Source organism: Aquarana catesbeiana, linkage group LG03 (assembly GCF_042186555.1).
Source record: "Aquarana catesbeiana isolate 2022-GZ linkage group LG03, ASM4218655v1, whole genome shotgun sequence".
In the NCBI taxonomy this organism is placed as follows: domain Eukaryota; kingdom Metazoa; phylum Chordata; class Amphibia; order Anura; family Ranidae; genus Aquarana; species Aquarana catesbeiana.
Genome location: NC_133326.1, coordinates 629992560 through 630010414, shown reverse-complemented (window position 1 = coordinate 630010414; position 17855 = coordinate 629992560). Strand labels below are relative to the sequence as shown.

Here is a 17855-nt window from a genome sequence, read left to right as displayed (position 1 = left end):
GATCAGGGATACTGACTGGTGATAGTATGTTAAAATAAATAAATAATCTTTTTATATACCCTTATCAGAGTGGTTCAGTGTCACCATGGTGTCACCATACTACTCTGAGGGGAAGGGGTGATCAGTGATTTTTTTTTTTTTTTTATTACACTTTGATTGCTGTTACTGTGATTATCACTGTAACAGCAATGTTTTGAACTGTCATGAATGGGTTTCATTCATAACAGCTGTGATTATTAGTGATCTGTAATGGCTACAGCTAAACATGTGGTACAGGGTGCTGTGATTGGCCCAGGTACCATGTGATAGCTGTGGGCCAATCATAGCATCAGAATACCAAGCAGAGCTGTTATGAATGGAACCCATTCATAGCAGTTGTGGTTACATTGGGATCACATAGTGATCACGTGATCCCCTGGCCACTGCAGTCTGCTGTGTCTGGTGGACGCAGCAGTCCCAGAAGTGGGGTACAGTGCGTCTCAGGTGGCACGCTAGTTTGCATGTGCCAGTCGATGTACTGTATAGGTACATCACCTGGCCTGTAGCTGCTGCTGCCTGCCCGCAGTAAAACTACTGTAGGTGAGTGGAGAGTGCTTAAAAAAATGACTCATCAGTAACACTCTTTTTTTTTAAATGAACAATGGTCTCAAAAAAAAAATTCTTTAGTTCTCCTTTTTTTTTTTTTCATCATTTTTTTCATCATCTTTGCAAGACAATATCACAAAATAAAAGTCTTGTGTGTCCTATATGAGCTCCTTAAAGCGATTGTCAAGCCACTATGTTAGGTTTATATCATCCCCTCCCGGCGCTCACATGACTCCTCGGCTCTCTCCACTCTCCATGTGACAGCTCCTATGGGCGGGGCCATGCACTTCACTGACGTCAGCCGGGGAGGAGAGGGGAAGAGGAGGAGAGAGCCGAGGAGTCACATGAGCTCCGGGAGGCACTGTGACAACAGGTAGAAATCTGCTTTTTTTTTTTTTTTTTAACTAAAGCACAGACACTAGGACACATGTTCTTATCTAACAGAGGGGATGGTATAAACTTAACATAGTTTTATAGCAGCAGGGAGGGGAGCATAGCGGCGCTGGTACCAGCTGACAGGCAGGGAGAGGAGGGGGGAGGAGGACAGTGGAGAGCTGCAGATAGCAACGGATAACAGAGGCACATAAACTGACCACGGTGTCAGGGCTCAGCAGCCATGATAAACAGTTTATCAAGGGTCGAGGGAAGAACCAGGCAGGATCAGGCAGGTATTTCAGGTGGTACAGGGGGCCAAATTACAGTACACAGCACAAGCACTGTGCTGTATAACATGCTTTAAGGGAACAGGATCCTTTTATTTATTTTTTATTTATTTTTTAGGGTAACAAACACTTTAAGGGCTTCAAACTTGCTTTTATCTCTAAAAAGCGATCTGTGTTCAAATCAATCTTCAGAGAGCATTTGACAGGTAGTGAGAGGCATTGTATCGCCTCCTTACTAAAATCATAAGAAACAAAACAGAGGGCATACAGGCCTAGTGCATTATCCTCGATACATGTTCTTATTAAATAAAACAGAGGTGAATATACTCACAAACCAGTACTTGTGTCATAGCTATAACATAAAATCATCAGCTTATGTCTGTCCGTGTGAAAAATTCTGCTACACTTGCAGACACATCAGCTAACGCGTTTCAAAGTTTCCCTTTTCTTCAGAGCCTCGACTTCATAAAGCCCACATCAATGGTTGTCTGTTCAGTACTGCCGCCACTAGGAGCCTCCTCTTGTTCCTGACCTCCTTACTGCCTGCTTTAACAATTCGAACCCTGCACAAGTGCACAGCTATGCACGCAGTTGCAGGGTTCTGGCAGAGAGGCCCTATTTATTTGAATGGGTCAGGCTAGGTGGGCACTTTGCCCGCCGAAAGCAGAAAGGGGTATAATTCCTACAGCAAAGCTAAGCATTGTGGCAGCAGCTTTTGTAAAGCCCCTTCATCTGCAGCTAAAGGGGGAGTAGTTGGGGAGTGGTAAAAACTCAGCTCAACAGCAGGGTTTTACCATCCCTGATCTGATAGTGTGAATGAGACCTATCTTTATCTTATCTTTATCTGTCATCTTAATTAATAAAGGATCACTAAAGCTATTTTTTTTTTTAAATAACAAACATGTTATACTTACCTCTACTGTGCAGCTCGTTTTGCACAGAGTGGCCCCGAACCTGATCTTCTGGGGTCCCTCGGCGGCTGTCTCGGCTCGACCCCCGCAAGGACTTAACACTTTCATGCAAGCTCCCTCGCATGGTGTTGAGTGCTTGCGGGCACGCTCCCGTGATACAGCCGGCGGCCATAGCCGCTCGCTGTATCACTCGGCCCGCTCCCCAGCGCGCCGCGTCATTGGATGTAATTTACAGCAGCGCGAGCCAATGGCTGCGCTGCTTTCAATCCATCCACTCTAGCCAATCAACGGCCAGGCTGAATGGCGAAGAGGATGTCGGGAGCGAGCGTGGGACTTTCGAGGGGTCAGGTAAGTAAAACGGGGGGGCTGGGGGCGGCGGTATTGTCGAATGTTTTTTCACCTTAATGCATAGAATGCATTAAGGTGAAAAAAATTTTACCTTTACAACCCCTTTAACAAAGTTATTGCCAAATAAACAATCTCAAAGCAGAAATGTAGAAACTTCTCTGGTCCATGATAGAGGGTGTACAGGTGTGAGATTGGAAGGAGTTAATATGGCCTTTATGCTCTACTGGTTTATAATTTAAATATTTTATTGCAAGCAGTGTCCACTAGAGGCCTCCCTGTGCACAGCAACAGCAGGCACCCTTTACATTAAAATACATCAGTGCCATTATTCAGATTAAAACAGCAAGAGTCTGGAAATGTAGTTCTAACTGGGGTCTGGGGGCAACACAGACAAAGATTAATAAATGATGCCACATTGTCATGGCCATTCTACCAGGAAGAGAGAGCTTAGGTACAGGAATGAAACATTCAGGAAAAAATATTCCATTCTGATAACTGTAATTGTTCATACAAGAATAGTATCCATTATATTTGTATTTCTTTACGTTCTTTGTCTATTCTATATTTTCCTCAATATGCATGCAGGCCAAACTGTCTAGCAGTGGCAGCTGGTGCTCAATTTTTTTTTTGGGCAGGAGGGATCAAACCAATGCCTGCGCTCAGAGTCCACCCTTTTTTTGAAGCCAATTAGAGCCTTGGCCTCTAAATATGTGCTTAAAAAAAAAGAGACCCCCCCCTCCATTGAAATCCATGCGTCGGCGCCCTGCATGTAGATTAGGGGCCAGGTGCATGGATTAGGGGGGCTTTTGAGCTCTCTTTTTTTCTGCCTAGAAACTCCCCTGATTCTTGGTCAATGTATCAATGTACACTACGGGGTTTTTTTTTCGAAAGGCAAATCCGCTTTGCACTACAAGTGCAAACTACAAGTGCAAAGTGCACTTGAAATCGCACTGAAAGTGCACTTGGAAGTGCAGTCAGTGTAAATCTGAGGGCATGGCCAATCCTAGGTGGGTGCACGGGGTACACCGCGCCCCGGCGCTGTAAGAGAAGGGGCGCCGAAGCTGTGGCACATCGCACAATGCTCACTCGACTGCACTGGTTGCTAGAATCGCCGGCCGCCGCCTAGCAACCAGAGACGTCAAAGGCCGCCCCCAGCATTCAGAGCGCGCCGCAGCCACGGCTGGGAAACTAGCTCAGCTCCACCCACCTTTGCCATCTTCAGACTCAGCGTGGCTCAGAGGGAGGGAAGCGAGTGGACAGCAGAACACTTCTGAGAAGAGCTGCCTGAGCCTGACTAAGCCTGAGCCTGCCTTGCTGTGAGTGTGAGTGACTGCACTGCACCTGACCTGACCCTTGACCTCACCCTGTAAGTAATTTGCTGTGCCATTCAAACGCAGCCACTGTGCCATTCAAATGCAGCCACTGTGCCCATCAAACGCAGCCACTCTGCCTTTCAAACGCAGCCACTGTGCCCGTCAAATGCTGCCACTGTGCCCGTCAAATGCTGCCACTGTGCCATTCAAACGCTGCCACTGTGCCATTCAAATGCAGCCACTGTGCCATTTAAACGCAGCCACTGTTCCATTTAAACGCAGCCTCTGTGCCATTCAAACGCAGCCACTGTGCCATTCAAATGCTGCCACTGTGCCATTCAAACGCAGCCACTGTGCCATTCAAACGCAGCCACTGTGCCATTCAAACGCAGCCACTGTGCCATTCAAACGCAGCCACTGTGCGATTCAAATACAGCCACTGTGCTCGTCAAACGCAGCCACTGTGCCATTCAAACGCAGCCACTGTGCCATTCAAACGCAGCCACTGGGCCCGTCAAACGTAGCCACTGTGCCATTCAAATGCAGTCACTGTGCCCGTCAAACGCAGCCACTGTACCCGTCAAACGCAGCAACTGTGCCCGTCAAAACGCAGCCACTGTGCCCGTCAAATGCAGCCACTGTGCCCATCAAACGCAGCCACTGGCCACTGTGCCAATTAAACACAGCCACTGTGCTCATCAAACGCAGCCACTGTGCCCATCAAACGCAGTCACTGTGTCATCAAATGCACTCACTGTGCCCATCAAATGCAGCCACTGTGCCCATCAAATGCAGCCACTGTGCCCATCAAATGCAGCCACTGTGCCCATCAAATGCAGCCACTTTGCCCATTAAACGCAACCACTTTGCCCATCAAATGCTGCCACTGTGCCCAAAACGCAGCCACTGCTCCCATCAAACGCAGCCATTGTGCCCATTAAATGCAGGCATTGTGCCCATCAAATGCAGCCACTGTGCCCATCAAATGCAGCCACTGTGCCCATCAAACGCAGCCACTGTGCTCAAGTGCAGCCACCTTGCCCATTAAACGCAGTCACTGTGCCCATTAGATGCAACCAATGTGCCCAAACGCAACCACTGTGCCATCAAACGCTGCCGCTGTACCCATCAAATGCTGCCACTGTGCCCATCAAATAGTGCCACTGTGACCCCCCCGCCCGCTGTCTGCCCGGCACTGTCTCGGTGGTCAAATCTGTTATTTGCACTTTAGTGATTATATTTATTGAAAATGTAAAAAGTGCAGAATCAATCTATCTTGCATATTTTGCATTTGTAGTTATAGATTTTCTGCTACCTCATTTTCTGTTCAAAATTTTATTATTGTTCAGTTCATATTTATATATATTAAGTTTTTTGTTTTTTGCTACACTATTTGATTTACAAGCACTTGACACAGAATGGTCTATAAATAAAACATTTATTTTGACTTGTCAAAGACGTTGACTAAGTTATTGTCAAAGCAAAGTGGTGGGGCTTACAGATGGAGAGGTGGAGTTGTTGCTATAGAAACATTTGTAAAGGGAAGGAGTTAGTAAGATGGCCACGCCCATGTGGGCACGCCAGAAATATTTCTGCACACAGGCGTCTTTGATTCTAGGATCGGCCCTGTCTGAGAGTAGATCTGAAATGAGGGGAAGCTCTGCTGATTTTATCATCCAACCATGTGCAAGCTAAAACGCTGTTTTTAATCTTCCTTGCATGTCCCCCTCGGATCTACAGCGACTGCACTTCCAAGTGCACTTTCAGTGCAATTTCAAGTGCACTTTGCACTTGTAGTGCAAAGTGGATTTGCCTTTTCGTAAATAACCTCCTATGACTTTTTCAGGAGTTATCAGGCAGGAAAAAAAAAACCCTATCAAACTCGCATTTTTGACAGGAGCTTTCGAGCAGAAAAGATCCCTATGTGCCCAAAAACACGCGAAAAAGCATGAAAAAGCTCAAGAAAGCTTGAAGCTCAAAAACACACACAAAAAAAAAAAATAGGAAAAATGAGCCAAGGGGAGGCTTTGTAAAAAAAAATTTAAAGAAGCTAAATAAAAACGTGCAAAAGAGCACAAAAAAGCACAAGCTTGTTCAAGCTGGAATTAAAGCTCAAATGCCTGTAAAAGCAGCTTTTTTTTTGAGCTGCAGTGTGTATGAGCCCTTTATGAACATCTCCTAAGCGTGCGCCATTTAGAGGATACTCTAGGGAGCAGCAGCCGGTGACAACTCTGAAGGAATGACATACCGTGCCGTTCCTTCAGGGCCCTGTGCCACAGCCATGACTCCCATGTGCATGCATGCGAGTGATATCATCGTGGCTCGGACATTTAAGTGGCCGCAGCCTGCGAACCCAAAAGCAAGACCAGGTGAAGATGTGACAGCACGCCGCTGGAGGTCTTCATTTCAAGTTAAGTCTTTCATAATGTGCTACTATGTAATGCAAACTAGCACATTATGGGGGTTATTTACGAAAGGCAAATCCACTTTGCACTACAAGTACACTGCAACTGCACTTGTAAGTGAACTGAAAGTGCAGTCGTAGATCTGATGAGAAGATCTGAAATGAGGGGAAGCTCTGCTGATTTTATCATCCAATCATGTGCAAGCTAAAATGCTGTTTTTTATTTTCCTTGCATGTCCCCCTTAGATCTACAGTGACTGCACTTCCAAGTGCACTTGCAGTGCACTTGTAGTGCAAAGTGGATTTACCTTTCGTAAATAACCCCCTATGCCTTTACCTTGCAAGTTTTTTTCTTTTTTTACACCTTTACTACCGCATTAAAAGAAAAATAATATTTTTTTTACTCCTTACAGTTATCATAATGCAAAGTTTTTGGCAATGAAGGTCCTTTAAAAAAGCCATACATGATTATACCTTATTACCGTCCCTTGTTTGATGAGATGGCTCCAGCTATCAGAAGAGTGCATGTGGGTTGGCAATACATGGCCTTTCATTGGATGGCTTTTGGTTTTCTCACAGGTGAAATATATTCTATATTTCAAGCGAGATACAGTGCTTGCCTATAACCACCATACCTTATTCTCTCCTGTACTTCTAATCATGTTTTCTATTTCTGCAAGAGCCATGGCCCACCCAAAGTAAACCCCAATTCTCTTTTGGCAGATCTTTAAATCAATTAAAGTGATATTAAAGACAGGTTTAAAAAAAGTCATACTTGCATCTTGCTCTGGGGCACCCAAGCAGGCTCACTTCCAAGACACTGCTCTGTGTGTCCATTCAGGCATGGAGCACGTCTCAGCCCCACCCCTGCTCTCTCCTTATTTGCTCACTGGTTTTCATTTATAGTAGCAGGAACCAATGGCTCCCACTGCTGTCTCAGCCAATGAGGAGAAAGAGACCCTGGAGAGCAGCTGCTCTTGTGCACATCTCTGGATCAAGATGGGGCTTGGTTAAGTATTAGGAAGCTGGGGGGGGGGGGCTGAAGGTAAAAAACCTTGAGCCTTTACAACCACTTCAAGGGCCCATTCACACCAGAAACTGCACATAACTGCACGTCTTGCCATGTGTTTGCAGTGCATTTTTCTATATGTTTTTTGGGCTTGGCTTTCTTGGCTTAAAGGGACACAGTGCGGTGTGGGTGAGGTGCACTTGAATCGTAATCAAAATGCATCCAACTGCAACCAACTGCATCCAGCTACATTTGGTGTTAAAGGGCCCCTGCCTTATGCCCTATGGTTGCACAGGCTTGATTTTGCCCAGTGAGAAGTGCCCATATTTTTTTTGCTGCTTTATGTGCTTTATGGTAGACACATGAACAATCTGCTTATGTAAACAATCCTATGGTGATGGCAGATTACTGTGACAGCCGTGGCTAGTATTCATGTATGGCAGTAAGCAAAATTTGGACCTTTTTCATTGTTTTCAGTCACTGACAATGGCCAACAAGCCTGAAACAGTTGTATGCAGTTTGGAATAAATGGTTCATCAATGTTATGTTGTATCTGTGCCAAAAAGCAGCAATTCTGATGTACAGTGCGACCAAGGGTCAGAAAGGTATGATTTTCATATACTATGCTTAAAATGAGGAAAAAAACTTTTATTTGGAGAATTTGTGATGAAGGGTCTATTGTATTTTGCACTGGTTCAGTAAAGGACTTTTTGGTTTATTTTGGACCTCTTTACCAAAACGAGCCAGGGTATACCTTATTGTTGGTCCTCAAGCCTTACTCCATAGAAGCCAAAGTTTCCATACGCTTGCACTGATGATGGCCAACAAACCTGAAAGAGCTTTAGGCAATTTTAAACAAATGCCTCTATAATATTAGGCTGTATGTGTGATATACACAGCTATTTGGCATGGACAGTTAGTCGAGTGGTAGAATCGGCACAACTGTCCACTTTTCGAAAATGAGGAATAAACCCATTGTTTTTGGAATTTGTGATTGAGTCAACCACATATACTGCTGTTTTACCATCTCTGCCCTTGTAATTTGACAAAATTCACACCTTCAGCCTTGTAAATCAAATAATTAACACTTATTGGACACTTTGTGGCACCATTGGGATATTAGAACAAGGCAAGGTGTTTCCACAAATATTCACTCTTCCTATTCTGTTCTTGAACAATCAGCATCTGCCTGGACATATTCCATGGTGATTGGATTAAGGTGACTGAGCTACCCGTGTGGCTTTGAATGTTGGGGTATGTTCCTGACACTCTTTAGAACTTAAAAATAGCAGTCTGGATAAGCAGAAAAATCTCTTCAACATTACAGAACAAGTCCAGTTGAATCTGACTAATTATTACTAGTTGCCCAAAAGATGTATAGATACCTTCTGTTTTGAAAAGACCCTGCTGTGCTTATCGCTGGTTCAGTAGAGGGTTTCTTGGTTCCTTTTAGCCCAATCCACCATAACCTGTGGGGTTGTACCTTCTTGCTCCCCAAGCCCTACTCAATAGAAGCCGTTTTACCCATGTACTGCACTGATGATAGCCAATAAGCCCTAAACAGGTTACACCTTTTCAACATTTCTCACACAAATGCTTCAACCTGTGGATTAGAGATCAATACTATCTACAGTGTGGAATATTTGACTTTACCCTCATTACAATATCAAATTTGTCAGAAAAGAGAGTTATGCTCTAAAAAAAAAAATCACCATCCCCTGCATATTAGGCAACCCAGCACAGTTGGAAAACCTTAAGTTGTCATCTGCTACTTTATTTATGGAGCAAAGAGAAGAGTACGACCTGCAATAACCTATAGCAGTCAATCAGCAATCAACTTTTATTGTTCTGACAGCTCCATAATGATGGGAAGGAATATACTGTTTTCTGCTCCCTGCATTTCATCAATGCTCTTTGCTCTCTTATAATTTTATGTCTTTCCATATATCTGTCAGGAATCTACATAGTTACTGTTCAGAGGGAGACTTACTGAGTATAAGCAGCCATAATTGCGCTGTAAACTTCTGATCCATCTCTGTTTTCCTGGATCCTTTATATTGTGCTTCTCTTTTCCAGTGATGATCAGTTTTCTTATTTCCTAGATGGTAACAACATCCAAATGTGTGACAATGTTCTTTCTGTAGGCATATCCTGATTTTACTGTATTAACGTCTTACAATGCTGTGCCCCATGATCTCTCTGTTTTGCAATGCAATGCACTGGGATGTCTCCACTCTATAATGCTGTGCACTCAGATGTCTCTGCTCTATAATGCTGTGCACTCAGATGTCTCTGCTCTATAATGCTGTGCACTCAGATGTCTCTGCTCTATAATGATGTGCACTCAGATGTCTCTGCTCTATAATGCTGTGCACTCAGATGTCTCTGCTCTATAATTCTGTGCACTCAGATGTCTCTGCTCTATAATGCTGTGCACTCAGATGTCTCTGCTCTATAATGCTGTGCATTCAGATGTCTCTGCTCTATAATGCTGTGCACTCAGATGTCTCTGCTCTATAATGCTGTGCACTGTGATATAGTTGTTTTACAGTGCTGTGAACTCTGATGTCTCTGTTCTATAATGCTCTCTGCTCTATGGTTATGTTTTCTCTGATGTCTCTGCTTTACAATGCTGTGCACTCTGATGCCTCTGGTCTACAATGTTGAGCACTCAGACATCTTTACTCTACAATGCTGAGCACTCTGAAGTCTTTATTCTGCAATGCTGAGCACTCAGGCGTTTTTACTCTACAATGCTGAGCACTCAGGCGTTTTTACTCTACAATGCTGAGCACTCAGGCGTTTTTACTCTACAATGCTGAGCACTCAGGCGTTTTTACTCTACAATGCTGAGCACTCAGACATTTACTCTACAATGCTGAGCACTCAAATGTCTACTCTACAATGCTATGCTCCCAGATGTCTCTGCTCTACAATGCTGAGCACACAGGCGTTTTTACTCTGCAATGCTGAGCACTCAGATGTCTTTACTCTACAATGCTGAGCACTCAGACGTCTACTCTACAATGCTGTGCTCCCAGTTGCCTTTACTCTACAATACCGTGAACTCAGATGTCTCTGCTTTACAATGCTGTGCACTCAGATGTCTCTGCTCTACAATGCTGTGCACTCAGATGTCTCTGCTCTACAATGCTGTGCACTCAGATGTCTCTGCTCTACAATGCTGTGCACTCAGATGTCTCTGCTCTACAATGCTGTGCACTCAGATGTCTCTGCTCTACAATGCTGTGCACTCAGATGTCTCTGCTCTACAATGCTGTGCACTCAGATGTCTTTACTCTACAATGCTGTGATCTCTGATATCTGTTCTACAATACTGTACACTCAGATATCTCTGCTCTACAATGCTGTGCACTCTCATGTTTCTGTTCTATGATGCTGTACATTCTACCCTCCCTGTTCTACAATGCTGTGCCCTCTGATGTCTCTGTTCTACAATGCCACAGACTCTAATGTTTCTGTTCTGTTTCTATGTCCTACATTCTAACCTCTCTGATGTCTCTGTTCTACATTGCTATGAACTTGGACAGGCAGTCCCGAGTTACAAACATCCGACTTACATACGACTTGTACTTACAAATGGAGGGAGACAAAAGGAAGTGTGAGGAAATCTACCCCTAGGAAGGGAAATTCACTCCTGTAAGAGTTATCATGGGAAAAAGGTGTCTCCACTGATGCTTTAACACTAAGGGGGTTATTTACATAAGGCAAATTCATCTTGAAATACAAGTGCAAACTACAAGTGCAAAGTGCACTTGAAATTGCACTGCAAGTGCACTTGTTGGAAGTGCAGTCGCTGTAAATCTGAGGGGAAGATCTGAAATGAGGGAAAGCTCTGCTGATTTTATCATCCAATCATGTGCAAGCTAAAATGCTGTTTTTTTTTGTTTCCTTGCATGACCCCCTCGGATCCACAGCGACTGCACTTCCAAGTGCTCTTTCAGTGCAATTTCAAGTACACTTTGCACTTGTAGTGCTAAATGAATTTGTCATTTGTAAATAACCCCCTAAGCCTTGTTTCCACAACAATCTAAAATTTTCAAAATCCATTTCTCACAGGGACAGGAAGTGAGGTGAAATCTTCTGAACAGGGGCACAGGCAGCAAAACAAACATTACAGGGGTGTTAACCCTTCCCTATGCTATCCAAAAATATAAAAAATATTTTTTTGGCTGGAGTTACACTTAAAAAACATGCCTGTTCCAATTTGCATACAATTTCAATTTAAGAACAAACCTACAGAACCTATGTTGTTTGTAACCCAGGGACTGCCCATATGTCTCTGTTCTACAATATTGTACATTCTGATGTCTCTGTTTTCAATGCTTGTTACTCTAAAGTCTCTGGTAAACAATGATGTTTGTTTCCATATCTCTGTTCTACAATGCTGTTCACTCTGAACTCTCTTTTTTGCAATGCTGTGCACTCTAATTGCACTATTCTATATGCAGTGCACTCTAATTGCACTATACCACATGCTGTGTTTTCTAATCTCACTATACTATGGGGGTTATTTATGAAAGGCAAATCCACTTTGCACTACAAGTTCAAACTACAAGTGGAAAGTGCACTTGAAATTGCACTGAAAATGCACTGGGAAGTGCAGTTGCTGTAGATCCGAGGGGGTCATGCAAGGAAGATAAAAAACAGCATTTTAGCTTGCACATGATTGGATGATAAAATCAGCAGAGCTTCCCCTCATTTCAGATCTACCCCTCAGATTTACAGCGACTGCACCTCCAAGTGTACTTTCAGTGCAATTTCAAGTGCACTTTGCACTTGTAGTTTGCACTTGTAGTACAAAGTGGATTTGCCTTTCGTAAATAACCCCCTATGTGTTGTGCACTCTAATCTCACTATACTATGTGCTGTGCATTCTAAACTTGCTATTCAACTATACTGTTCACTCTAATCTATGTTATACAATGCTGTACACTCTAATCTCATGATTCTGCAATACTGTGCACTTTATTCTCACTATTCCATAATACTGTGTCCTCTACTTCCACTCTTCTCCAATACTGTGCCCTCTACTATCACTCTTCTCCAATACTGTGCCCTCTAATCTCGCTCTTCTCCAATACTGTGCCCTCTAATCTCGCTCTTCTCCAATACTGTGCCCTCTAATTTCGCTCTTCTCCAATACTGTGCCCTCTAATCTCACTCTTCTCCAATACTGTGCCCTCTAACCTCACTCGTCTACAAAACTGTGCCCTCTAATCTCACTCTTCTACAGCCATGTGAAACTAATCTCCCTGTTATACAATACTGTGCACTCTAATCTCACTAATCTACTATACTGTGCACTCTAATCGTTATGGTCTACAATGCTGTAGTCTATAAATTCCTACTCTTCAATGCTATACGCGTTGTTCTACAATATTGCACTGTATACTATCTCTACTCCACAGTGCAGTGCACCCTAATCTCTTTATGTTCTACAATGCTGTGCACTCTGATCTGTATGTTTATAATTCTGTGCACTCTGATCTTTATGTTCTATAATTCTGTGAACTATGGTCTTTGTGTTCTACAATGCTTTGCAATCTGATGTTTATGTTCTATAATTCTGTGCATTCTGGTCTTCATGATCTACAATGCTGTGAACTCTAATATTTATGTTTTACAATGCTGGATACTCTAATCTCCCTGTGCTGCCATGCTGTGCACTCTAATCTGTCTGTTATGTAACTTTCTGCAAATCTTGTACACCCTTATGCCCCGTACACACGGTCGGATTTTCCGATGGAAAATGTGTGATAGGACCTTGTTGTCGGAAATTCCGACCGTGTGTATGCTCCATCACACATTTTCCATTTTCCGACACACAAAGTTTGAGAGCAGGCTATAAAATTTTCCGACAACAAAATCCGTTGTCGGAATTTCCGATTGTGTGTACACAAATCCGACGCACAAAGTGCCACGCATGCTCAGAATAAATAAAGAGATGAAAGCTATTGGCTACTGCCCCGTTTATAGTCCCGGCGTATGTGTTTTATGTCACCGCGTTCAGAACGATCGGATTTTCCGACAACTTTGTGTGACCATGTGTATGCAAGACAAGTTTGAGCCAACATCTGTCGAAAAAAATCCTAGGATTTTGTTTTCGGAATGTCCGATGAATGTCCGACCGTGTGTACAGGGCATAATTGTCCCGTTCTAACTGCTATGTAATGCTGTACATGTTAGTCCTTCTATCTACTGTACTGCATATTGTAATTTTGCACTTCTGTATTTACTGTACCAGTCCAGCTGGGAATTCTGATTCCTATGTTCTGCCTCAATGGAAAGTTCTGCATACTCATTATTTTAGTATAAATGTACTACAATGTAGATCAGTGTATCCATCCAGTTAATTATACCATAATGAGGCTCACCCTAATAATTAGTAGTTTTAAACTCCACAATCAGTCTGCTTTTTCTGGTTCTAATACAGCATGTTATTAAAACTGTATGATACCTGGTGTTCTTCATTAGTTTTATATGTAAGTATAGTGTTCATTATAGCTACCTGTTTTCACTGCTCAGATTTTCAACGGTCTCCCAAGGTATCCGTATATTGTGCCCTACGCCTGATTCCAGCCTTCCTTACATCATTGGTGCATTGTTGGCCTTTTTTGTCATTAAACAGAAAGAAAAGCTTTGTTGGCAGTTTCACCTCAGTATTTTGGATCAGCGCCGTTGTCCCTGAAGGTCCTAGTTAAGAAATTCTGATTTTCAATGAAGCAAATGTTATGTCTCGGTGTCTTGACAATTATGTGCTTCTTTGTGTTTTCTGTGTTGTGTTTTTAAGCCTGTAAGGGGAAGTGATAGTAGAGGAAGATTGCATGCTTTATGTGTGATGGAATGATAACTAGTTGTGCCTGAGTGGACTCGCTACAGAATTGGGGTTGTTTTGTCACCATATTTTGACTTTCTCTAAAAACATTTTGCAGAAAGCAATACAGGCTGTCCAGTATGTAGAGTATGATTAGCCAAGTTCTAGGAACATTTTTTTATTATTATTTGTAGATGATGGAAATGGAGCACCCTGGAGTTTAGGCAGGGAGCTCCTCACAAATTTACTTGCCAGGAGTAGTTATCCTGGTCAATTGTTAGAGATCTATTGATTTCTTCCTAAGCTTGGCCTTGTTGCACTTTTCTCTTCTACCACTAGGTGGCCGGGTGCTTGGTGGTACTAGATATGAGAAGGGCAACTCAAGGTCGGATTATGGGTATGTATATGGGGAATCTCAGCCTGTGGGCAGGGGTTTTCTTGAATCCCTTGGCCTGCTGGGAGCGGCTATATATTTGGGTGGAGTCAGGTGATCTATGTTCTGTGTCACCCGGATGGCTGTCTGGCTGGACGCGTGTCGTGTTTCCCCCGGGCTGCTAGGCTGGAAATTGGGCCCAGGGGATTCTGGCTGCTAGGCTGTCTGAGGGCCTATCCAGAAGCATGAGAGAGCAGCGCAGGGTTAGGATTGCGGCTTGCAGTCCAACCAGAAGTGACAGTTCTGCCGGCAGCAGAACCCATCATGGTTGGAGGTAGAGGGGAAGCTGTTGCCACAAAGGGACCATCCACCTTATTAGGGACCACAGTGAGCGACTGAAGCAAGTACTGGAATAGTGTTCTCACCGAATGGGAACGGTGGATAATCGGGAAACTTCAGACAATGATCAAGTCAGGGACCCAGCCAGCGGAGGTGAAACTTGCAGAGCAGCCTTGTGGAGAAGTTGTAGTGAAGCTAAAAGAACTTTTGGGTTTGTGTTAGGAGCTGTTAAAGACTGTTGCCATATGGGAACAGCATTCCTGCACGTGCAGATGTGGCGCCTTGCTGGGGCCTTTCCCTGCACGACTGGCCTCCTATTGAAGTTTCTGAGTCTGCTAATTGAACTTGCAACTACTCAAGGGTGTCCTGGCCCTAACCCTCTTTCCCCCATAAAAGTTTGTAAGAGAAATAAACATCTCTTGTGCATTCAAGAAGTGTCTGGCGCCCAATAACTTTCACCTTGCACCCACTATGCCGCACAACCCACCACATACAGAAGGATGTCAGCTCTCTGGCCCTGGAGGTTCTCATTAGACTGAAGGAGGATGGAGACCTTGCTACAGAGAGTTAAACACCTAACCATCTCTTTGGCACTTGGTAAAATATCTCCTTTGAGCTCCCAGGTTGGCACATCTGCTATGCTAGGTATGGGGGTTCTCACTAGTGGTCCCCTAACAAGTCCATGATTAATACATCAGAAGTTTGGAGAACAGAAAACTCCAGACCCAGATCTAAGTTAAGCGGTGATGAAATTTGTATTGGCTGTACATGCCACACTCTGCTAAATAATAGAATCCTGCAGTAATACCACCATAATTGCTCAATGGGATTCCAAGGAGTAAATGTGAATTACCACAGCTGGTAATCTGTTATAGAATGATGGGAGTGTACAGGGCCGTCTTAATGAATGGGCACACCTAGCCACTGCCCAGGGGCCCCAGGTGCATGGGGAGCCCATGATTAGGGCCAAGAAAAGAGGGGGTAGGAGCTGTGTTGGGTGGGTGAACTGGTGGTTTGGCTGCTTGTGCTGCTCTTTTTTGACAGGAGTAACTGCAATGTCACTCCTGTCAGAAGGAGCAGCTGCTGGCTTCTACTGAAGAGAGGATTCAGCTTTCTCCTTCCTACAGGGGGCAGAAGAGAGCTGTCACTGAGACTAAAAACTCACCTCAGTCTCAGCGTGAGGAGAGGTAGGAGGAGCTGCCTTCATTGCAAGTGGGAACATCATTTATGATCTGTGAGTGCAAGAGGGAAGGGGTGGGTGGGGCACAACTCTGATGTAATGGGCACTGTGATGGGGGAACCTGATGTATGGGTGAACTTTATGTATGGAGACACTGTGATGGGGGAACCTGATGGATGGGGACACTATAATGGGGACACTGGATGTATGGGGACCCTGTGATGGGGGCACCCGATGTATGGATGGGGACACCTGATGTATGGGGAACCTGTGATGGGGACACTGTTATACAGTGCCTTGAAAAAGTATTCATACCCCTTGAAATTTTCCACATTTTCTCATGTCACAACCAAAAACGTAAATGTATTTTATTGGCATTGGGATGCTGTTCTTCAGCAGGGACAGGTAAACTGGTCAGAGTTGATGGGAAGATGGATGGAGCCAAATACAGGGCAGTCTTATGCCGTGTACACACGGACTTCCCGACAGAAAAAGTCAGATGGGAGCTTTCGGTCAGACATTCCGACCGTGTGTATGCCTCACCGGACTTTTTCTGTCGGCATTTCTGACTGACTCAGATATAGAACATGTTCTAAATCTTTCCATCGGAAATGCCGACAGAGCGTTGCCCATTGGCAAGTCCGGCCATGTGTACGCGGCATTAAAATAAAACCTGTTAGAGTCTGGAAAAGACTTGAGACGTGTAGCTGTAATTGCAGCAAAAGGTGGTTCTACATACAAAGTATTGACTCGGGGGGGCTGAAAACCAATGCATGACACACTTTTCACATTTTTATTTGTAAAAAAAATTGAAAACCATTTATCATTTTCCTTCTACCTTACAATTACGTACTTTGTGTTGGTCTATCACATAAAATTCCAATAAAATACATTTACATTTTTGGTTGTAACATAAAAAAAAATGTAAAAAATTTCAAGGGTTATTGACTCAGGGGGGGCTGAAAACAAATGCATGCCATACTTTTCACATATTTATTTGTAAAAAAAAAAATGAAAACCATTTATCATTTTCCTTCTACCTTACTATTATGTAATTTGTGTTTGGTGGTCTATCACATAAAATTCCAATAAAATACATTTACATTTTTGGTTGTAACATAACAAAATGTGAAAAATTTCAAGGGTTATGAAAACTTTTTCAAGGCACTGTAGGGACACTGTGATGGGGACTGTGGCAGACTCTGGACCCTGCTGGGTATTTCCGCCAAGAAGCTGCTTCCCAAGTTCTGGAACACGAGACCAATAGATCTGGCTGCAGTAACCCCCAAGAACCAGATAACACCATTCTTGGAGTACACCAGAAATAGAACTGTTTAATAGAACGCGAATGCAGTCTTATATACGCTGGAGGAGGTTCCCCCCTCCTGATCATATTACTCTGACAATACAACTGTAACCAGAAACATAAATTAACATGAGCTAAATAACTAGTCATTTAGTCAGACTAGGTGACTTAGAGGTTTGACCTTTACAAGAGTGAATACAAAGGACACAGCATTACAAGTATAAACACATCCCAACAGTAGTGTGCTAGTAGACAATAGCAGAGGTAATTAGCTCAATAAACAATGGGTGGAAGACCCTTAGTAGGTTCACTAGACATACTTGCAATAAACACATTATAGCAGACAACCATGGACAGGTGACTTGCTGATGACATCAGCATCTGCTATGAGTCCCCACAGTGTGAAGCAGTCACTATTTCTAATATGGTATATAGGCCCTATATAGGGATCCCAGAGTCTGTGTGTCTTGGGGAGACATGGACTTGAATCCAAAGTAACATTACTTCAAGGGTCCCCAGGCATACACCTCACAAAGAGTATTGTTCCCTTAAAATATAGGGCCCATAATCAGTAGGCAAGAGGCTAG

The 17855-nt window shown here is 43.6% G+C and overlaps 1 protein-coding gene across 2 annotated transcripts in view; it reads right to left on the bottom strand.

Moving 5' to 3' along the window:
• The window catches only part of LOC141133218 (adhesion G protein-coupled receptor E3-like), a 199580-nt gene extending 185528 nt beyond the window's left edge, over positions 1-14052 (bottom strand). The window contains exons 1-2 of one of the 2 annotated variants that reach the window (XM_073622455.1): positions 13765-14052; positions 9223-9330 (exon numbers count right to left, since the gene is read on the bottom strand). In XM_073622455.1, coding sequence (XP_073478556.1) covers positions 9223-9265 — 43 coding nt within the window. In that variant the 5' untranslated portion in view covers positions 9266-9330; positions 13765-14052. The remainder of the gene's footprint in view (positions 1-9222; positions 9331-13764) is intronic. The other variant, XM_073622456.1, reaches the window with a different exon arrangement.
• Between the last annotated feature and the right edge of the window lie 3803 nt (positions 14053-17855).